At 40.0% G+C, this 24230-nt stretch overlaps 1 protein-coding gene across 1 annotated transcript in view; it reads right to left on the bottom strand.

Moving 5' to 3' along the window:
* Positions 1 to 24230, bottom strand: part of wdr95 (WD40 repeat domain 95) — a 115569-nt gene that overhangs the window by 37549 nt on the left and 53790 nt on the right. The window contains exons 6-13 of the mRNA XM_060826772.1: positions 23461 to 23691; positions 21070 to 21152; positions 20862 to 20954; positions 20395 to 20440; positions 15798 to 15844; positions 11726 to 11843; positions 9790 to 9859; positions 3070 to 3313 (exon numbers count right to left, since the gene is read on the bottom strand). Of these exons, the coding sequence (XP_060682755.1) occupies positions 3070 to 3313; positions 9790 to 9859; positions 11726 to 11843; positions 15798 to 15844; positions 20395 to 20440; positions 20862 to 20954; positions 21070 to 21152; positions 23461 to 23691 (932 nt within the window). The remainder of the gene's footprint in view (positions 1 to 3069; positions 3314 to 9789; positions 9860 to 11725; positions 11844 to 15797; positions 15845 to 20394; positions 20441 to 20861; positions 20955 to 21069; positions 21153 to 23460; positions 23692 to 24230) is intronic.

Here is a 24230-nt window from a genome sequence, read left to right as displayed (position 1 = left end):
TCAGTGGTTAGCACTGCTACCTCATGGTGTCAAGGACCCGGGTTCAATCCCACCCTTGGACGACTGTGTAAAGTTTGCACATTCTCCCCGTGCCTGCACGGGTTTCCTCTGGATGCTCCAATTTCCTCCCACAGTCCAAAGTTGTGCAGGCTAGATGCATTGGCCATGGGAAATATGGGATGACAAGGAAAAGGTAGGAAGATGGGTCTGGTTGGGATACTGTTCTCAGGGTGTTGATGGGCCAAATGGCCTGCTTCCACGTTGTAGTGATTCTATGGTATTTCTCAAAGCCTCTGACATTTCACTTTAAAAGACCTGATGACTAGACTTGGTTTTATAATGCTCCATAAAGTGCCTTAGGACATTCTATTTCATGAGCAGAGATATACAAGAATGAAAGATATAAGAATGTGTGTAGGCCATTTAGCTCTTCAAAACTGCCCCATCAAGATCATGGCTGAAGTGCCCCAGACCTCAACTCCCTCTTTCTTGCCAGCTCAACATAGCTATCAACTCTCTGATATTTAAAAAATCAATTTACCTCCTCTTTAAATACTTTTAGTGATCTAGCTTTCACAACTCTCTGTGGTTCCGAATTATAGACATTCACTAGCCCCTCGGAGAAGAATTTCCTTTGCATGTCAATTTTAAATGAGCGTACCCTTATTCTGTAACCATGTCTCTACTTTTGAACAGTGAAAACATCTTCTCAACATCTACCCTGTCAAGACCCCTCAGAATTTTGTATGTTTCAATAAGTTCTCCCCTTCTTGAACCGATGTAATCCAGTGCTGCATTTCACCCACAATGCCGTTAGGCAGGGAATTCCAGGATTCTGACCCAACAACAGTGTAGAATGGTGAGTGGCTTAGGGGAGAACTTGCAGGTGATGGTATTCCCATGTATCTGCTGCCCCGTCCTTCTAGATAGGAGTGGCCATGCACTTGAAAGGTGCTATTTGAGAATCTTTGGGGCATTTATGCATTGCTTATTATAGATAGTCCACATTGCTGCTCCTGAGTGTTGATAGTGGAGGGAATGGATGTTTGTGGATGTGGTGCCAGTCAAGCAAGTTTCTTTGTGCTGGATGGTGTGAAGTTTCCTGATTGTTCTTATTGCACACATCCAGGTAAGTGAGGAGTATTCCATCACACTCCTGACGTGTGCCTTATAGACAATGTATGGTCTTCCCTTAGTCAAGGGGTGAGTTACTCATCACAGTATTCCTAGCCTCGGAACTGCTCTTATAACCACCTTATTTATGTGGTGAGTCAAATTGAGTTTCTGGTCAATGGTAATGTTGATAGTGGGGGATTCAGTAATGGTAATACCATTGAATATCAAGATGCAATGGTTAGATTACCTCATATTGACAATGATCATTGCCTGGCATCTGTGTGGTGTGGGTGTTACTTGCCACTTGTCAGTCCAAGCCTGAATATTATCCAGGTCTTGTTGCATTTCACTACTTCAGTATTTGAAGACTCATGAATGGAACTGAACATTGTACAATCATTGGTAAACATCCTCACTTCTGACTTTATGATGCTTCTTGAATGAAGCTTCTGAAGATGGTTGGACCTAAGACACTGCCCTGAGGAACTTCTGCAGAGATGTCACGGAGTTGAGATGACTGACCTTCAACATTCACAACAATCTTTCTATGTATGACTTCAACCAGTGGAGAGTTTGTCCTCTGATAGCCATTAAGTTCAGTTTTGCTAGGGCTCCTTATTGCCACACTCAGTTGAATGCAGCCTTGATATCAATGGCTGTCACTCCCACCTCACCGCTGGAATTCAGCTTTTTTGTCTATGTTTGAACCAAGGTTGTAATGAGGTCAGAAGTTATGTGGCCCTAGTGGATCCCAAACTGGGTGTCACTGAGCAGGTGCTGCTTGACAGAACTGTTGATGACACCTTCCATCACTTTACTGATGATTGAGAGTAGACTAATGGGGTGGTAATTGGCCGGGTTGGATCTCTCCTGCTTTTTGAGATTCCATGAGCATGACTACATTTGCTTGTTATATCCTCAGAAGAACTCTAATCAATTTGCCAAAAATGATTTCCCTTTCATTAAACCATGGAGACTCTGTTTGATTTTGTTAAGCTATTCTAAATGCCCTGCTATTTCTTTCTTAAGAATGTAGTTCAGAATTTTCCCAAAGCCACATATTATGTGAATTGGCTGGTAGCTTTCTATTTCTGTCTCCCTCCTTGAACAGAGTTGCCACATTAACAGTTTTCCAAAATATAGTTTGCTTTCTCCCCAAATAAGAACAGGGTATAATCATTAATTCAATTTGTTTTTCTTTTTGAAAACCACATTTATTCTCATCAAATTTAGTTGGTGGGGGGGGGGGGTGGAATACGGGAGGCAGGGTGGTGGAATTACTGTGGTTGCAAGATACAGCAAAATTACAACATGTCCTTTCTGGCTGTTTTTACAAAGCAGCAAAAGCAATTTATCATCCTGTATCCTTGAATCTCCTTATTTTCCAAGCATTGCATTTTGAATTCAAATCATTCAAATGTATTCCCTTCTGTCATTCCAAAACATTTTGATTCCTTTCATTAAGCTTCGAATACAATAAACTAAAAATAAACCATTGACTTTTTATTCTATGATAGGACAATAAACTAATCTTTGAAAAATTGTAGCATACTTGTAACATCACTGCATTAGTCTTCCAGGGGCTTGGGTTCATGTCCTAGGGCAACTGTTCAAATCCCGTCACAGTAGCTGGTGAAATTTAGAATTCAAGTAACATATCTGGGATTGAAAACTAGAATACATTTTGTTAGGAAAGGGAATGAACCCTATCTGCTCTGGCCTACATATGGCTCCAGATTCGCTGTAACAAAATTGACTCTAATTGTTTCTCTGAAGTGGCTAAGCTAGACACCAGTTCAAAGACAATGAGGGGTAAACAACAAAAGCTAGCCTTGCCAATATGATACAGACATCCCTCAAAAGGAATGAGAAAAGTAACCTTTGCAGAAGGCTATGTGGACCAAAACCCAGTGATTAATGTGGGACGATATTAATATTTCAGGGCCAGCTTACCCAGGAATATAAGGGTTCCACATGCGCACAATTCTGTCAATTCCACCTGTTACAATCAGGTTGTTCTTTTTACAGAAGTCAAATGTTTTTACACCTTTGTGAACACGGAATACAGACTGATCACACTCAAGCCTCTTCTGAGGAATGCCAGGAGCACTATGACTCTTTATGCCTCTTCCCTCTCTCCAGCATTCCTTCAATCCCTTCATCTGTTTTTCCACGTTGGTGGTTCCAGTAGTGCAACCTTCAACCATTCAGTGAAGAAAATAATTAGAGTTTATAAAAAAAACAGATAAAAGACATCAAGTAAGAGAATTCAGCAAACAAACAAGATGTGGAAAATCCAACATTCCTTTACCATCTGTTCTGTTCTTTCCAATTTTTAGTCAGGAGCATCTGTTAATTTTTGTTCCTACTTCAAAATCAGAACTTTACTTAAGTTAGAATAATTCAGATTTTCAAGCTGAAGTAAAATTGTAAGTACAGGAAATAATTATAAAATGATACCAAGGAAATGAACAGTAAAGCAGCAACATTGCGCAACTTAATCCAGTGAAAACATGTACTTTCATCCAATTTATCTCTTAATATTCAGAATTCCTGTGCTAACTATTCTCATCAAAAGTCTTTTGTCACCTTTTTCCACTTTTTCGCTTTGTTCTACTACCCTAATGCACTTTGTATGGTATGATCTACCTATACTACACGCAAAATAAAACTTTTCACTGTACCCAGGTACATGACAATAATAAATCAAATCCAAGCAGTTTTCTTTTGCATCTTTATATTTTCTAATGCCACCACTTCCTGCAGCTAGTAGTAGATTGTTTTTTCTTTTCAAACCTTGTGTATGAATTGCTGCTCTTATTGAAACCCAAAATCTACTATTTCTCATTTTTGTCCCAGGAACACAGCACTGCTAGAGATCAGTCCTAATGGTAGTGTTCCAGCTGACAGGCTTGCATCCAACACCACCAGGATGCTAACTCAGTAGTCAGTAACAGAGCTGTTCTGATGCATTCAGAGTTCCTGGCAGGAGTTTTGAAATCAAGGAATACTCCATTACCCATCTGTAGTGTCCGAGGAAAACTACAGTGAGACACTGCTATAGCAAGAGTAGAAGCATTTGTGAAATCCAAGAGGCAGAAATAACAGACCTAGAGTCAGGTAAGGGGGTAGGATTTTTATTCTGAGGGAAGGAACTGAACTACAGCAAGGCTGGGGGGGCAGTCACTTTCCCAGTGCCTGTTAATGTGGGACTCACCCTGCAAATCTGCAAACATAATAGGATTGACTAAGTGGCCTCATCAGATGCGAGGTAACTCCACTGCCCATCACTAATTGGGCTGAGGCCATTAAGTGTTCACTCAAAAGGGCCTCAATTGGCCTCCACATGGGAAGGTTCCTCATGACAAGAGAACTGGCAAACTTTTAAAACAAATTAAATTTTATCCTTTCTTTTCAGATGCTTGACCATTAGAGCTGTTTTGCGCCTTTTCAAAAAGAAACTCCTCATAATCTGTCATCTTTTTGTATTGAGTGATTAAGGGAATATCATTCTCATACTGGATTATAATTTTGATGCTAACCAGCATTTGTCACATGCTTCAAGAATACGTTTGTGCTATAATAAAATGGTGTTTTTGAGTCCTTAAAGAGGATTGGAAAAAGTCTCTCATTCGGAACATTAGTGAGAAAGGGAATTGACTGGCCATTTTGATGATCGAATCCACACATTGATTTGAATGGCGTGACTGGTGGAGCAGTGGTTCTTGATTACCAGCGCATTCTTGCCTTTACGCTTTGATCATTTTGATTTGTCAAATACTCTTTTAGATCCAGAATCCAGCAACAGCCACCTTTCAACCATGTCTCTACAATGCTGATCAGGTCATATCTAGATACTTACTGCCATCAGTCCTGAAAATCTACACAGGTCGTTCTGCCTTAATGCAACAATTGTGTACCTCTGCAACCTCACGCTATCGAAAACTGCGCTGTAGAGGATTATTGATAGAAAACCGCTATACCCGTTCGGTAGAATGTTCGTATTATCCAAACAACGTCTACAATTCGCCAATCGTGTTATAACCAATTCACATTGACGAAACCAGTGTTATAATAGAATGACAAGTACACTTTGTTATAAATGCTCTGTGCATTCAGATACAAGGCTTTGAATTCTACTTCTTTTAAAACTTTTTTTTCAATCTCTGGCCTTATCTGCTGATGATTTTTACATTTATATGTCTGTCCTTTTCTGTTACACTGGTAATCATTTCCGAAATTGCTGTTCCATTGCTTTGTTGCTTCCCTTGACAATCCCTTCACCCCACTATTTAAAGCTTCTCTACCTTCCTAACGATACAATTTGCAAGAACTAGTCCCTGCAGATTCCTAGTGGTGTTGGATGCACAGTCCCTCCAATGGCTCAATGGTGGTGTCCCTATCCCTAGACAGAAAGACTTGGGCTCAAATCCCTTCTGCTTCAGAGGTATTTAGTAATATCCCAGAACAGATTAACTATAAAAATAGATGGAAATTAGGTCCACCTTTCTAGAGGGGCCTCCATGTGGCCCTACCTAAGAGCCAGAAGGTCTGGGTTCAAGCCCTACCTGCTCTAGAAGTGTATAACAACATCCCTGAACTGGTTGATTTGAAAATACTCTGGCTTCCCAGTACAGGTGCTGTGACACAATGATCATGTTTACCTCTGGACCAGGAGGCCCGAGTTCAGGTCTCACTTATGCCAGGAATGTGTCATTACGTGGCTGAGCAGGTTTATCAAAAATATTGCCCACTTTCCTCATAAAGCTCTTGTGGAGCAGTGGTAGTGTCCCTACCTTCTGCCAGAAACCCTGAGTTCAAGTTTTACCTAACGGGAAACCTTCAAAAATTAGATAGTCAGAGACCAGAGACAGTATATTCCTGTTAGGGTGAAGGCCAAGGCTGGTAGGTGTAGGGAATGCTGGATGACTAAAGAAATTGAGGTTTTGGTCAAGAGAAAGGAATATGTGAGGTATTGACAGCAGAGAACAAGTGAATCCTTAGAAGAGTATGAAGGTAATTGGAGTATATTTAAGAAGAATATCAGGAGGGCAAAAAAGGAGACATGATGTAGCATTGGCAAATAGAGTTAAGGAGAATCCAAAGGGATTCTACAATACTATTAGGACAAAAGGGTAACTAGGGCGAGAACAGAGTGTCTTAAAAATCAGCAAGGCCATCTTTGTGTGGAACTGCAGAAGGTGTGGGAGGTACTATTCAAGTATTCTCAATCAGAATTTACAATGGAGAGGGATATTGAAAATGGAGGATGTGGGGAAATAAATAGCAACATCTTGAAAAATGTCCATATTACAGAGAAGGTGGTGCTGGACATGTTAAAATGCATAAAGGTGGATAAATTCCTGGGACCTGATCAGATGTACTCTAGAACGCTGTGGTAAGCTAGGGAGGTGATTGCTGGGCCCCTTGCTGAGATATTTGTATCATCAATAGCCAGGTGTGAGGTGCCAGAAGACTGAAGCATGGCTAATGTGGTGCCACTATTTAAGAAAGATGGTAAGGTAAAGCCTGGGAACTGTAGACCAGGTGAGCCTGACACTAGTGGTGGGTAAGTTGGAGAGAATCCAACAGGATTTACATATATTTGGAAAGGCGAGAACTGATTAAGGACTGTCAACATGGATTTGTGCATGGGAAATCATATCCCATGAACTTGATTGAGTTTTTGAAGAAGTAACAAAGAGGATTGATGAGGGCGGGGTGGGGAGGGAGGGGAGATGATCTATATGAACTTCCTTTAGACACTTGACAAGGTTCCTTATGGTTCGTAAGGTTATATCACATGGAATACAGGGAGAACTAGCTATTTGGATGCAGAACTGGGTCAAAGGCAGAAGTCAGAGGGTGGTGGTGGAGAATTGCATTTTGGACTGGAAACTGGTGATTGGAAGTTGCAGTGTGCCACAAGGATCTGTGCCGGATCCACTGATTTCATTATTTATATAAGTGATGTGGATGTGAACATAGGAGATATGGTTAATAGTTTTGCAGATGACACCAAAATTGAAGGTGTAGTGGACTGTGAAGAAGGCTACCTCAGAGTACAGAGGAATCTTGATCAGATGGGCCAATGTTCTGAGGCGGGGCAGATGGAGTTTAATTTAGATAAACGGGAGGAGCTGCATTTTGGAAAAGCAAATCAGGGCATGACTTACACACTTACTGGTAAGGTCCTGGGAGTGTTGCTGAACAAAGAGACCTTGATACAGATTCACAGTTCCTTGAAATTGGAGTTAGAGATAGATAGGATAGTGATGACATTTGATTTACTTGCCTCTATTGGTCAGTGCATTGAGTACAGGAGTTGGGATATCATTTTCTGGCTGTACAGGAGACTGGTTAGGCCACTTTTGGAATACGGCATGCAATTCTGGACTCCCTCCTATCGATAGGATGTTGTGAAACTTGAAAAGGTTCAGAAAAGATCTACAAGGATGTTGCCAGAGTTGGAGTGTTTGAGCTACAGGGAGAAGCTGGATACACTGGGGCTATTTTCCCTGGAGTGTGGCTGAGGGGTGACCTTATAGAGGTTTATAAAATTATGAGGGACATGGATAGGATAAATAGACAAGGTCTTTTCCCCGGCGTTAGGGAGTCCAAAATTAGAGGGCATAGGTTTAAGGTGAGAGGGAAAAATTTAAAAGGGACCTAAGGGGCAACTTTTTCACACAGAGAGTGGGTATGTGTATGGAATAAGCTGCCAGAGGATGTGGTGGAGGCTGGTTCAATTGCAACATTTAAAAGTCATCTGGACGGGTATATAAATAGGAAGGGTTTAGAGGGATATGGGCCAGGTGTTGGCAGGTGGGACCAGATTAACTTAGGATATCTGGTCTGCATGGATGAATTGGACTGAAGAGTCTGTTTCCGTGCTGTACATCTCTATGCGCCATAACAAGTTTCTCCTACTTCCCTTGTATTGGCACCAGTGCCCAGCAATCAAAACTCTTTTCCCAACACTAATCTTTGAGTCATACATTTATCTCACTGTCTGCTTTATCATACATCTATTTGTCCATGGCTCAGGTGATATTCCAGAGATGACTTCTTTCCAGTTTCTTCATTTTCAGTCTGCTCTAAGCTGCTTATCTCCTGGTTTACCTATATCACTGGATCCACATGGACCACCACTACAGAATCTTACTTCTCCCATTGCAAGATTTCTCCAGCTCAGAGCTGATGTCTCAAAGCCAGGAGCTTGGACTCTTGCTGCTGATTGCAAAAATCCCTGAATATCCCTGAATATGCTGCTCTCTGCTACTATTACCTTCCTTTTAACGATTCCTACTGTAATGCCTTCCTGTTCCTGGTGCCATCGTCAGTTCAGTTATCTACTCTGCACTCACTGTTCTATCCATACAGGCTTGAAGAACCCTGAATCAATAGGGGACTGTAAAGGCTGAGGCTCCCCACCTCTTCAGTCCCCATACTCGTCTCACTCATAGGCACACCCTCCTGTCCCTTACCACTGACCAAATCAGAAGATCCTATCCTAAGAGGTGTGATCAATTCCTGAAATAAAGGCTCCAGATAACTTTCCCTTTCCTGTTGCTTCGCAGTGTGAGATCCAGCCTTTAGCTCTCAAACAGGCACCATTTCTTGTAGATATAGTTGCCCTGGATCACACTGGTACCCAGAAGCTCCCAAATCCTACAGTCACATGCCTTGCCATCTTTATTGTGTCTTCATTCATTTCTGTTTATGACTAATTGTTTTCTTTCATAAACTCCACTACTCCAAATAAGCTTTGTAACTGCTAGGAACCTGAAGTACTAATGAAAGTTAACGATCACTAGAAAATGTGAGCTCAAAGAGGCAAAAAAACCCAGAATTTACATGCTACATCTTCATGCTTAATCACTGGGCCCTTCGCTTCCAAAGTTGGGAGGGCTGGGTGGGGGTGGCGAGGGGTGGTGATGCAGAATGGAGACAGGGCACACTATGATCCATTAATTAAGATTCTTGGAAGCAATAGAGAACAACACCAATGACCAGGCCTGCCTACCCCACTGCCAGTCTCATATTATGGGTGGAGGAAAGGAGGCTAGCATTGGTGGGCAGTATTTTCTTTCTGAGTCCATCCTAAGCGATAATCCTGTGATTTCCATTGAAGCACTAGCACATATAATAACAATCCTTGCTCATTACACATCGAAACAATCCAATCTAAAAGTCTACCCTGCAGCCCTATAGTTCTATAAGATACAGTCTAACGTAACAGTTGTTTATCAAGAGCTTTTTGATAATCAAAGTTAAAAATCACACAACACCAGGTTATAGTCCAAGAGGTTTAATTGGAAGCACTAGCTTTCAAAGCTCTGCTCTTTCATTAGATGGTTGTATGATGAAGGAGCAGCGCTCCGAAAGCAAGTACTTCCAATTAAACCTCTTGGACTATAACCTGGTGTTGTGTGATTTTTAACTTTGCACACCCCAGTCCAACACCGGCATCTCCAAATCATTGTGGTAACCAGGTTAGCCACCAAGGAATTTGCATTCTGAACAGTGGCCAAAGTTTAATGTTTTGTGGAACTGGAGATCGATGTTGCACTTATTATTCTTACTAAGATGCTTCCTAGTGAGGTTCATTCAGTCAATGAAGCTTTAAAATAGGCCTCTTTAGAAATACCTGGTATTGAAAGGTTCATTTACCTATAACCAATGCTGTAGCTTCATGATTTGAGGAAGATATAATTGACCCGATTGCATCATAATACTTCATCTGAAAGAAAAAAAGTGAACAGTGCAACAAAGTTATGCTTTCAACTTTTGCCAATGGGGAAAGGGGACAGGGGACCTTTCACACAGAAGGAAGACCTCAACTCAATGTGACCATTTGAATTCAGTGCTAATTTCAAACAGACCACTGTTTAACTTGAAGGCAGTGAGGGAGGCACAAATGGATTGAATGGAAGTAAATGCTTTTGAAGACTGGATAAGATCTGGATAACCGATCTGATCTGAATTTTGAAAAAAGGTCTCACCTTTTAGGCATGAAAAAGCAGCTCTATCCATCAACCAGAAACAAAGTCTCTGATAGACAGTTTTGATTGCCAGAAAAAATGTAGCATCTTGTCAAACAGTTTCAATAGAGTATGGTTAGTTAACAATTAATGGATTACCTGTGCTTGATGTAGGGGCTGAGTAGATGTTTCTTTGTTTTTATGATAGATCAATCACTTGAGATTTAAAAGCTTTGAATGAGTTTTATGAATGGGCTATCAAGTGTGCACTTCAGAATGCTCTATTGGATCGTCCAAATAAAAGCAAGATATTTTGGATGATGTATTAGATTGCTAGAAGGTTTTTCTCATCTCTACTTAGTTCCTGAGATCTCGGGCTCAATAGACTTTAGAGGGGTGAAGGGGAATCTGATTGAAACTTACAAAATACTGAGAGGCCTGTGTGCAGTGGACACGGAGAAGATGTTTTTACTAGTAGGAGAGACTAGGAACCAAGGGCACAGTCACAGAGTGAAATGATGATCCTTTAGAACTGAGGTGGAAGAGGAGTTTCTTCAGCCAGAGGGTAGTTAATCTGTGGAACTCATTCCTGCAGAAAGCTGTGGAGGTCAAGTCATTGAGGGTATTTAAGACAGAGATAGACTCTTCATTAGTAAGGGAATCAATGGTAATGGGAGAAGACAGGAGAATGGGGTTGAGAAACATATCAGCTCTGATTGAATTGTGGGCCAGACTCGATGGGCCGATTAGTCTAATTCTTCACATGTACTATGGTCTTCGCCACTTATCTGACATTAATGAGGTATCACAGAAGATAAAAGGATCCATAAGGAGGTCAGTAGGGCATGACCAAGTTTAAGATGGCATGGAGGGTGTAAAAATCATGGGGGGGCAGGATTTGGGACATGAGTCAAGAACTTTGAGCTGCCCAGGTGGCCAAACTCCCATAATGTCCTCAATGGAATGCACCTGAATTAGGAGCCAATAATAATCTAAGTTGAGATTGAGTTTGTCTAAGTGGCCCATAATTCTGCTAAGCAATAGACAACATCAACTTCTTACCTCAAGACCTCTTCAGAGATTAAAGGCTTTAAACATTTTTTAAATCTTCTGATTTAGGAAAGTTCTGACCCACTGCATTGAGGCAGGTAAACTGTAGTGATTTGCTTTAATGATTTCCTTACAGATTCTAGTTAAGTAGGTAACTGAACAGTCGGATATAGCACTTAGGACTTGGGCTATGGGGGTGGAAGGATGCAGAGGGGCTGTGAGCCAATCAGAAGAGACCCTATGAGGTTCAGGGAATCTGCCAGCTTCCACCAAGTGGTGCCCCCGTTTGTTCTTGATAGAATTACAATGGTGATGGGATGAGGTCCTCAAATAGCCAAACATTAACCACTTAATAAAATTAAATTAGCTTCCAGACACATAGGCTGTCCTCGCCACTGGCTTAATCAAAGAGAGACAGAGTTGGGAAAGTAACATGCACTCCATTCAACATTTTCACTCTGGTTTGTGCTGTGTTCACTCCTCCCAGCACCCATTTACTACCCAGACTATGATTATGTTCTGTTTGTGGTATCAGTATAGATATCAGCTATACCTGTGACTACATTGAGAGTTACCTGTGTTACCCAGTCTTCATGTACCTTCCATCGAATGCAAGTGACGTTTGGTGACAGGGAAGAGTTTTCAATGCTGACAGTGGGAAAGTTATCCACCTTGGGCCACTTCTTCCATGTTCTGCATTGAACAAAAAGACAACCAAATTAAAAATGTACTGCCCAGCACCAAAAATACTATCACCGAAAGAAATTAGAAGAAACAGAACTCATGAGTACTTTTGTTCCTGCTGTGCTGTCAAGTCTTTTCCATCACCTTTTTCAGTTGCTATAGACTTGAAATTGCGGCCAGCTAATATAATTTCTGCACATCAAGCTGAACAATATGACCCAGTGCTTGAATATCAGGTAACAATAGACAAAGAGGGCAGAAAAAGAATATTCAGGTCTAGGAATGGAGGTGGCCATCAGCTTTACAGCTAACTTTCCTTTAACGTAATTCCAGTTATCTCAAATCTGCCGAATCTTTTGGTTTCTCTTCTTTAACCTTGCAACTTAATTGCTTACAACCACATAATGGCTGTTCAGTTTTGTTCTTCAGCTATAATTGACAGAAAAGACTTTTTTCTAGTATTGTTCAGCTTTACTTCTGAGTCTTGCGGTCTTAAATATGTGAAATTTCCAGACGGTAAATATTGAACAGTAGTTTTGAATTTTTTTTACAAAATTAGCATTTTTCAATCTCAAAATCCACTGCTTTTAGGAAATAGTTTTAAATGAATTGTCTGTAAATAAATCTGCTCTAACCGACCACTTCCCACTAATTTCAGATCATCTCTGTAATGTTGTTTGCCGTTAAACGTACAAGTAAATTATTTTCAAAAGACGAAGTGCGATCTGTTCAGCTTTATGAAGTTCTTAATGGCTAATCCCAATATCCTTGAAAGGATAAAAAGGACTGCCCATGAATATTTATCATATCTTTAACATTTATTCTTGGACAATTGTCATTAACATGTTATTTACAAGGCAGCATCAGCTCTGAAACAATCATGTCCTGCACTGCAGTCATTAGCTCTAGCTGGACTTATCCTTGCATCCCTAAATCCTATTTATAATTTAAATTAATGCAGCTCTCTTTAAAGGTATTGTTTTAACACTTCCATTCATTGTTTTTGCTGAGTATTGAGTACACAGATAGAGAAGATTCTGATTTAGTGGACTCCTGGGGGTGGGGTGGGGGGCTTCATAGATACATACAAAATACTCAATAACTAAGTATAGTAAGGAATTTTAAAGGGAGCAAGAAAATAATAAATGTCTGTTTGGGAATAGGAATGAATACCAAGCATGAGTTGGAGGACTATTAAATATGGCAGTGTTTCATGACTGGAAGGAGGAAGGGGAGACCAGTTGGATATAACTAAACAGTTGAATGAGTGAATATTAGAGGTTGTTTTGACATTTATGATTATGGAACGTTTAGCCAGAATTTTCCTTCCAACATGAGGTGAATATTACATGGTTAATGGAAATCATGAAGTCAATGAATAAAATGTTCTTTGTTCCATCCCATGTTGTGCTAGAACTCTAATACTGCATTCTTGAGGCACTGACGGGAAGTGCAGATTGTTCGATATAGTTCCTGAAAACTTTGGTTGCAGAATAAAGTCAATACATATGGTAAAAGCATGAACACATGTCAAGTAACTGGAAAGTCGTGAAAAACAACTATCAGTACATAGCTGGAACATAATACATTGGTATTATGAAGCAAAATACAATTGTCTCAATCTTTTGAGACAAATAAAAAGCCAAGTATTAACGTGATCAACATTATACCATTCTCATCAATGTTAAACCAACCACCAACAGGTAGTGAATGTAATATCTTGATGCTGACTGTCTTGTTCTGTTACAGAATCCAGCTATTTTGAAATATTTAGGAAAACACATCTTGGTTCTTACAATATCAATGATTGGAAATGTAAGATGTGAGCAACTGCGCAACTGCATCATTTTTTTGTTTCTTCATTTCTTAGGTTCACATGGCAGAGATAATTTGTTGGTTCATGAGGACTCAGAACTGATGAACAACATTGTCATTCCCTTTGTAAAAACAATAGATTTCTGCTCAGCTCCAACTAAATCTTGGAATGACTGTCACAGATGTGGTCAGCTTCCAAAATTCAAAGACTCTGCAGCAGTTCCTACAGATTGGAAGGTCACAAATGTAGCTGCACTATTCAGGGACAGAGAAAAAAATATACAGACCAGCCAGCCTAACAATAAAGGAGTTAATAAAGGAGTAAATGCTAACATCTAGTATAAATGATGTGATAACAAACCACTTAACAAGAGTGAGTGGGTAAAGTTAAAGCACATGAGATGGAGGTAATGTTTGGCATGGATTGAGAATTTGTTGACATACTGAAACCAAAGTGGGAATAAATGGGTTTTTTTCAAAGTGGTAGGCAGTAACTATTGGGGTAGCACAAGGATCATTGTTTAGGCCCCAGTTATTCACAACACATGCATAAAATGACCTGGATGAGGGAACCAAATGTGTAAATGCAACATTTCCAAGTTTGTTGATGACAAAACTGGGCAGGATTGAGAGTTGTGAGGAGGGTGCAAGGAGACTTGGACAAATTGAATGAGTGGGCCATCACATGGCCACTGTAATACAATGGGGCTAAATGTGATGTTGTGCACTTTCGTTTGAAAAACTGAAAGCCAGAGTATTATTTAAAATGGCAATATATTGATAAGCATGGATGGACCAAGGATGTACATAATCAATGAAAGTATAAAGGCAGATGCAGCAAGCAATTAGGAAGGCGAATGGTGTATTGGCATTCGTTGCAGAAGGGTTTGAGTTCAGAAGTGAAGATGTCTTACTGCAGCTAATTCAGGGCCTTGGTGAGACTTCACGTGGAGTACTGCATGCAGTGTTGGTCTCCCTCTCTCCCTGAGAAAGGATATATTTACCAAACGATGATGCAGTGGAGGTTCATTAGGTTGATACCAGGGACATGAAGATGTCCTATGAGGAGAAACTGGATTGACTGGGCATGTATTCACAAATGTTCAGAAGGGTGACAGGGAATCTGATTGAAATGTGCAACATTCTAACAGGACTGGGCACACTTGATGCAGGGAGGATGTTTTCCCTTGCTGGGAGTCTAAAACCAGGAGATGCAGTCTCATGATAAATGATAGGTCATTTAGGACTGAGATAAGAAATATTTCTTCACTCAAAAGGTGATGAATCTGTGGAATTCTCTACCACAGAAAGCAGTGGCGGTTAAATCATTGAACATGGTCAAGAAAGAGGTTGATACATTTTCACATATTAAAGGCTTCAAGGAGGATGGGAAGAAAGCTGGAATATGGTACTGAGATAAAGCATTAGCTAAGATGAGGCTCAAAGGAATGAATGGCTTACTCTCAATTTATAAATCAACGTGGTGCAATGCCCTAGAACCAGTGGTGACCCATGTTTTCATTTTCACAGCTTCATAAAATATATCAAACCAATACCTGACTGGTGTGAATAAATTCCCTAATCCCAGAAAATTCTTTTGATCACCAAATTACTAATGATTTTTGTTAAATCGACCTTTTTTCTAGGAAAACACGTCCAGGTTCCTCTCTTGATACATTAAGGGCATTGCAGAGCATTTGATGAAGACAACACTAAAGTTGATTTGCCCTTTTACTATGTTCATATACATGGCCTTACTAGCAATGGTCACTGGATAGCCAGCAGAATAAAGAATAACTGTTGATTTTTTTTTCTCTTGTGTTGCACACTTAAGTGTTACACCTCTATCAATGCCTCAAAAGTGGTGGGTGTATTCATCAACTAATAAATTTCACATCTGAAATCTTCCTGACCATGTGACAGAACTGTAACAAAGGAATTACATCTGTGATAAATTTGTTACACCTTAATTTATTCTCAACTGTTGCATGATTTTTAAGTCCAGCGACTTGGAATGACCACTCATGAATTAAAAATCAAATAATGTGCACAATACAAAAAGCACTTTATTTTGGCATCAATGCCATTTCAGAGAAGTGATCAGAAACATTTCCATTTTAATACAGGAATTTAGCACATTACACAAACCTCAATGTCTCTCCTACTGATGTTAGAAGCAAAATATTTACACAGCCCTGCAATGAGAAGAATTTTTAAATTTACAACAATGGAAATGTTAAGATTAAAAGTTTTCAACAATAGGAACTATAGCTTTAGTTGCAATGTGCAGGAACAATATGAGTGCATTTAAAATTAATGTTCACAACTGTGTCACACATGGTAGTCAAAGTAATGCTCCTACATGACTGGAATCATGACCTATTTGTTTCACTGCGGATGTGATGATGTATATAATATCTGCTTGTGTCTGGCATGGTTGCGACATCGTATTGTTTAAGATACAAAGTGACATGGATAGAATCATGATATATTGTGCCAGTTGGTGCTACTACTCTTATTTCTATCCAGTGCCTGCTACTGGTAAGGCCATGTATATGAACATAGTAAAAGGGCAAATCGATTTCAATGTTGTTTTCATCAAATGCTCTGCAATGCCTTTGATATATAAAGAGGGGAGCGGGTGACCTGGAAGTGTCACAAAAAATCATTAGTAATTCAGCATCTTAGGTTTGGCAGAGTATGAGTGAAATTCCGATTTAACTGAGTTTTCTAGTAATTTTATGCTGAAGCTTAAGGCAGTCAATCAAAGGATATCCTGAGAAATTTTTAGTTGATGATCTCAATAGTCGACAAAGTTATTTTTAATGGTATAGAAGCTAGGTATGTGCAATTTTTCCAAACATGTATGATTTTGCACAGATATATAGGGAGCTTTTTCAATTGTATTACAATATTAAGCTCCAGGGCATGAAAATTTATTCATTAATTTATTGTGAATGAGAGGATGATGACTGCAGAAAAGATAATAAATTTTTAAAGCTACTGCAGTTGTGACTATTGCTTAACATGATCTTTATCTGCCAGTTCAACTGCAACAGAGCTTTCTGTCATCTCATGCACTTCTATCCTCCTCACAGGATATTAATTCTACAAGGAATGAATCCAAGATCAACACAGCCCTCTGACATCCTAAATTACTAATCTGGCTACATAAAAATATTGATGAAATGCCTCAAAAATAAAACAAGTTCAATGTAATTCAGCATGCTGGAATTATACTGGGCATTTTGATACAAACCCTACGGGTCACAAAGATAGCAGTTACAAGGTTTTATAGAGAATAAGTTGTACATCTGATGCATTATCTTCTAGGAATGCAGCCTCTTTCTAAAGCTTGTGGATATTGATGGCTGTAACATAGAAATTCCATAACCAACACAATAGGTTCACAGATAGAGGCTGGAGTCTCATCCATTTTGCTTCTAATTCACTAGCATTTGTAGAACATGCTCATTCTGAATTAAACTCTATTCCTTTAGCTTTCTGCCACAGTTGCTCATAAATTTGATAAATGCAACCAGACTGTGCTGACTTCACTTTGCACTTTGTTGGAGTTATGTCAGAAAATGTCTGGGTGGCTTCAGTTTAAAATGGTGGCAGAGGTAGTAGCACCAACTGGCACAATATGTCATAATTCCATCCGTGTTACTTTGTATCTTAAACAAAAGGAAGTCGCAACCATGCCACACAGAAACAGATACTAAATACATCATCACACCATAACATACGCAGTGACACAAATATAACCAATTGTCAAATCAACATCTTTGCTGCCTCAGGATGGCACCACATTACATAGATTTAAGTGAATGGACAAATGTGTTCTGAGTTCAACTAATACTCTGAGACCATGCCGACATGCAAGGGTTCTTTGATTTTTGAACACCAGGGACAGGCATCACTACCAGCTAGCATGGTGTTGCCAAATAATTGCTTAACCAACTTATTCATACAAATGCCCATATTATTATTACACCACAAGTCAATAAATATCATTCCTTTAATTTGAAAGAATTCTATTTAGAAGTGTGAATATAGATGTTAATCTCCATCCCTTTTGTTATTCATGATCAAACTATGATGAGGAGGTGTCGTTGTCGGACTGCTGTGGACAAAGTTAAAAATCACACAACATGAAGTTATAGTCCAACAGGTTTATTTGGAAGCATTAGCTTTTGGAGCGCTGCTCCTTCATCAGGCAGCTTTGGATCAGGATCATAAGACACAGAATTCACTGCAAAAGATTACAGTGTCATGCAAGTGGGCGACATGGTGGCACTGCTGCCTCACAGCATCAGGGGCCCGGGTTCCCGCTTCAGGCGACTGTCTGTGTGGGGTTTTCACATGTCTGCATGTGTTTCCTCCGGCTGCTCCGGTTTCCTCCCACAATCCAAAAATATGCAGGTCGGGTGAATTAGCCATGCTAAATTGCCCCCAGTGTTAGGTGCATTAGTCAGCGGTAAATATGGGGAATGGGTCTGGGTGGGTTACTCTTCGGAGGGTCATTGAGGACTGTTGGGCCAAAGGGCCTGTTTCTGTACTGTAGGGAATCTAAACTGAAATGATATGTTGAACAAACTTAGATTGCTGTTAAGTCTTTCAACTTTTAGAATAGATTGCAGGTTTCAGTTCATTAATATGTAAATCCCAGAACTTCTTTCCAATCACATTCTCGAGCTAATTTAAGGTTATATTAAAAAAGTGACATCTCAGCTCAGACCATTCATTAAAGGTGTGAGGTTAGAGTCTGTCTGTATCCCAGTCTTGAGCCAGACTGGTTCTATTCCCAAAGTAGAAATTTATAAAATGTTTCATGGATTGACTGCCTGCAGATTGGGCACTTTTTGAGCAAATATAATTCTGCAAATGCAAATTCACCCCAGGTTTATGCGTGTGAGCGTGCATGTGAGGGGGGGAGAGAGAGAGAGGAGTGTGTGTGTGTGTGTGTGCGCGCGCAAGTCAGGGTGAGTGCATGCGAGAGTGTGTGCTAGTGTGTGTGCATGCTTAGTACAGAATGTGCATGAGTGTGACAGAGTATAAGCCTATGAGAGGGTGCATGCCTGGGTGACAGTGTGGAGGTTGTATGTGTGTGCGTCTGACAGACAGCATGTGTATGTGCGAGTGTGCGCATATGTAAGAGTGTAGGTGTGCTTGTGTATGTGTCTCTGTATTGTTCAGTGGGGTCACCTGTAGTGTGACATGAACCCAAGGTCCTGGTTGACGTCATCCTCATGGGTACTGAATTTGGCTATCAGCCTCTGCTTGGCCACTCTGCGTTGTTGCATATCCCAAAGTCCGCCTTGGAGAATGGTCACTTGAAGATCTGAGGCCGAATGTGCCTGACCGCTGAAATGTTTCCCGACTGGGAGGAACATCCCAATCTGGCAATTGTTGCGTGGTGTCCATTCATCTGTTGTTGTAGCATCTGCTTGGTCTCGACAATGTACCATGCTTCAGGACGTCCTTGCCTGCCACATTGGCCGGGTCACATGAGTACCTGCCACGTACATAGTGGGTGGTGTCCCCACATGTAATGGTGGCATCCATGTCAATACTCTGACACGACTTGCAATGGTTGCCATGAAAGGGTTGTCCAATGTTGTGGTCGATGTCGTCCTGAAGGCTGGGCAGTTTGCCGTGAACAATTGTCTGTTTAAGGTTTGGTGGTTGTTTAAAGGTGAGAAGTGGAGGCGTAGGGAAGGGCTTGGCGAGGTGCTCACTTCATCGATAATATACTCAGGCTGCGATAACATGGCATAGTTTCTGCGTTTCCAGGAAGTACTGGACAATGATGGGTACCTTATCAGTTGCATCCAAGCCTGTCTCCTAAGAGGTCATTATGGTTTCTCGCTGTGGCACGTCTGAACTGACGATCAATGAGTTGAGCATCGTACCCTGTTCTTATGAAGGCGCTCTTCAGCACCTTCAGGTGTCTGTCATGTTTCTCCTCATCTGAACAGATCTCGTGTATGCATAGGGCTTGTCCATAAGGAATGGTGCGCACACACACACACACACACACACACACACACACACACACACACACACACACACACACACTCTCTCTCTCTCTCTCTCTCTCTCTCGCTTTCTCTCTCTCTCACATGTATGCACACATGCATAAGACAATGGGGTGAACTTGCATTTGCAGAATCATATTTGCAGATTGATTCTACTTTGTTCAAAAAGGCAGTCATTGTAGGCAGTCCGTCCATGTAATATTTTATAAATTCCTACTGTGGAAACAGAACCAGTCTGGCTCAAGATTGGAATACAGACAGACTCTAACCTCACACCTTTAATGCATTGTCTGAACTGAGATGTCACCATTTTTAAAAAAATAAAACCTTAAGTTATCTCGACAATTCTGTATCTTATGATCCTGCGCCACAGCTACCGGATGAAGAAGCAGTGCTCTGAAAGCTAATACTTCCAAATAAACCTATTGAACTATAACCTGGTGTTGTTAAAAATCACATTATGAACAAAATAGGAAACATATTTGCATTTTATCACTTAAATAAACCAGAGGCAAGTTTGTGACACATAGCACTGCCACAATCAGTATTGCAAGATATACCGTACTAACTTATGAGAATAATCTGTGTCAATAAAGGTACTAGCAAGGCTTTACTTGCACTGAAGGACTGATGGTGCATTAAGGATTACCTGCAGTGTACAATTATACTATGAATGCAGTATCATTCTCTCAGAATGATCTCACCTGATCATCTCCATATAGAATCATACAGTCATCTTCACCTGTGGAGCTGGAGAATACAGGAAGTTAAATTTATGCTTTTACTTGATAGACTGTCATCACCCTTCAGAGACAATTTGACCATGTTGTAACAAAAGAGACCTTTATATCCTGTTCCGGTTCAATAACACTGCCAGTAATCCTAAGGACATCTACAGCATTCCATTACTTTTAAATGAAAATGTCACGGAATATTCTCATTTTAATGTTATAAGTTCTCTAATGGTACTGAAGCATAATATTGGTAATAATGTAGGAAATAGTGGAGTGCTGTGATTTATTGGGAAGGAGGTTGGTTCAGTACTGATGACATTATATGCATTTATTTCAATGTTACAATCTTTTGTATAACCTGTACATGATTTTGATATCTTCTGAAAATTCCAATTGATTATGCACGGAGTACTATTTCACCAGCTGATATTTCCTACCAGTAGTCAAGCTGTAACGGTCCTGTTTCCAAACCAGTAATCTGACAATATGGCTCCAAGGTAGACAGCTCATAAATCTGAATTTCCCGATCGCTATGTTGAAAAAGTTAAAGAAATACAAAATGTCATTTTGCAATGTCTCCAAGCTATCCAGTTTATCAATAATATGCAGCATACCACCAAAAAAACTGACAGAAAAACCCCATACCCAGTACTCAGGATGAACTTGTTATATTGCGACATGATGGTGAAGTCAGTTATCCATTTAGGTTTTCGGCCAGTGGGCCTCTCCTGAAAAGCAAAACTAGTGGAGTTATCATGCCAGCTTGTAATGGGTAAGTGTTCACTTTAATAAACAAATGTTATATCTCACAAACAAATAACACAATATCAGTGACCTATGATCATTCAGGATTGTCTGCCACCTTAGTGTAAGTCCAAACCACAGCAGTTGAGATTCATTTCCAATTTTGTAATATTTTCTCACTGTCTAAAGTGGTGACATACGATTTGGTGTTGCTCCACTGACGCTATCACATCCTTGGAGTATTACATATAAATAGCCAAAGTTCTTCATTTGTGGATTGTTGAATTTGAAAATTTTGATACAGGTTCCAACACTATTCTAGCATTTCATCAACTGGCTTACTATCCTTAAAAAATCTGAAGAGTCATGAACTGACTTTGAAGTAGAAAACTTCTTCAAGGCTTTAGTGTTCTGCACGTCTGTCATTATAATATCATTCCTGACAAGGTCTCCCAAAAAGCAAATAGATTCTATGGAGAATTCCTACATATTCAGAAAGGTGAGCTTTAGGACTACATTCACTCTCTATCATATTGCTCAGCTGTTTTCCCATGGATCAATATGTCATTCATGTGACGTATGACTCAGAAAAGAGCCTTTTAAAATATTGGACCTTGTCTGTTGAAAAATCTCTGTGTGGTTGGAATGATCCCAAATCATTCAAATCGAGTCACAAATTTGGGTAAGTAATCTGAATTGCTTGTTCAAAGACATCTGCCAGAATCCCCTGTTTACCTAGAGTTTCCTGAAAACTTTGCTTTTGGTTAATTTAGCTAAATTCTCATCAACTGTTGAATTTCTCTCACCATCACCTTGTTGAACTGTAAAGTCTACATAAATTTGAATGGATCCATTAGGTTTAGGCACAGTAGCCATGCCTGAGCACGACACAGCAAGTTTCAGAAGTGACGTCCATTTTGGCCATCTCTGAAAGTAGCTCCTCAATTAGTTCCATTAAAGGATATGGACTCTTCTTGGATTTATGGAGATACAATGATTTAGCAGCCAAAATACAGAATCCCTGGCTTGTCATCATAAAAACAGAGGATTCCTGTTTTTTTCACTGCTCCACGAGATGAATCCCACGATTGTGTCATTAATAAATGATCCCCATTTCATTTTCTGAATGAATCCTGCTGCCTGCACCATTAACACATGATATCTGCATTTTAAACATTTATTCTGGATTGTTCTCACTGTCCATGACTGTGCCCACTGTCTAATGAGGCTCACTTTCTTTCTTTTTAAGTGCATGCTTCGCCCACCTTAAAGACAGTTTTAATTAAGCATCCCTTGCCTTTTCTGTGACCTTAATAAAGTTGTCTAGCTCTCTCCTTTCATTACATCAGGACTGCTCAGGTTTCTAATATGCCTCTTTGTCACTTTAATTCAGACTTAATTTCATCTCCAGGATTCTTAAATGTTAATCTCTTCCTTGGCATTCACTGCCTGCATAAGGATTGATGTAAAGGTGAGTTTGAAGATGCTGAAAAATGTTCAGATCTCCACCACTGCATGTTGTGTGAGGCAGGTAAACACCACTGTTCATTCTATTGTATGTACATCTCACCATCTGGTAGGTGTACTGCCACAAAACTCTAAATATAGGAGCCTACAGGACCTGTTTGGTCTAGGGTGGTAGAGGACAGCCACTTCCTGGTCTAATCAGAAGAGGATTTTGTATTGAACAAAGTGTAGTTTACTGCAATGAATTACATGTTACGTTGATACAATCGACATTGTTACAGAGGCTATGAGGATGACCGTGAAGCTAGGTCTTCATTCCTTTGAAATCCTAAGGTGCCCTGCACATGTTCATGTGACATAGTGCTGCATGGTGCTTAAGGCACTCCTTGCAAATAAATCTTTCAAACCTTTAAAAATTCTAATTAGTTTTTTTGGCTCCCAAGGCAGTGGGAATCAAACTGGGATTAATTCTGAGCAACAAAATAATCCTATCATCACATTTTGTTCTATACAGTTGAGATGTGCTAGAAAATGTGCTGAAAAACACACAATGAAATTTGAAAAATGCCCAAAGTGTAAATTTCAGATATAAGTTGCTTGGTACAACTAAAACAGTGCATCACCTCTATGACACACTTGAGGCAATATAGGATATAACAGAACCAAAACCGGAGCTCAATGCTGTATGTCCAAGCAATCACATGAATACATTTACAATTCTACTGATGACACATTGATCAAATGATTTTATTAGAAATCTATTGACATAAGTTTCATGATTGGGAAGAGCTACTTGTTCTGGATTGTTATTAACTACATACGTACAAAGAGTCTCCTGGTTCGTTTCAGCTTTAGCTCAGCTGACCAGAAGGAAATGATCCCATCCTCTCGCATCATGATGAAAGTATCATCGGGAGTGTAGCAAATCCGCAGGATCTGCTCTGCATGAGAAAACTCTCTGACCATTGCAGGAAGGGCGAATGAGGTATGTTTTGATTGTGAGTTGGATTCTTCAATCTTCTTATACTTCAGTTGCATGTAGGTACAGAATTCATCCTGTCAAAGACGTAATTATTTTAACAGGAGAAAGGAACTATTAAAGGCCACAGACTATTTAATGATATTCTTCTCCCCATATCCTCAATTCCAAGGGTTGAACAAAGACTTGATTTGATTGGTCACATTTATGGACAAAGTATTACAGTGGTTTGAAATTGCTTTCTACAGGATAGTTGACCAGGAGTCTTTTCTGCCCGTACCACCTTCCATCAGGGGTATTGGAAGCACTGATAATCAACCTGCCTGGTCAACATTATGAATAGATTGAGGGGTGCTACTAGGGTCTTAAACGAAGTCACTAAATGAAATAACTGATGCTTTGGTTTTGATTTTCCAAAAAACCAATGGATTCAGGGAATGTTCCTTTGATTGGAAAATAGCTAATGCAATTGCTTTACGCAAAAAGGGGTGAGGAAGGTGAGGGAGGCAGAAATCTGGAAACTAGAGATAAATTAACTTAACATTTGTCATCATAAATATGCTGGAAGCCACTATTAAAGACATTTTAACAGGGCATTTGGATAAGTTCAAGATAA

The sequence above is a fragment of the Hemiscyllium ocellatum genome, chromosome 6, assembly GCF_020745735.1.
Source record: "Hemiscyllium ocellatum isolate sHemOce1 chromosome 6, sHemOce1.pat.X.cur, whole genome shotgun sequence".
NCBI lineage: Eukaryota > Metazoa > Chordata > Chondrichthyes > Orectolobiformes > Hemiscylliidae > Hemiscyllium > Hemiscyllium ocellatum.
The sequence above is the reverse complement of the archived record's forward strand: the minus strand, read 5'-3'. Positions and strand labels throughout refer to the sequence as shown.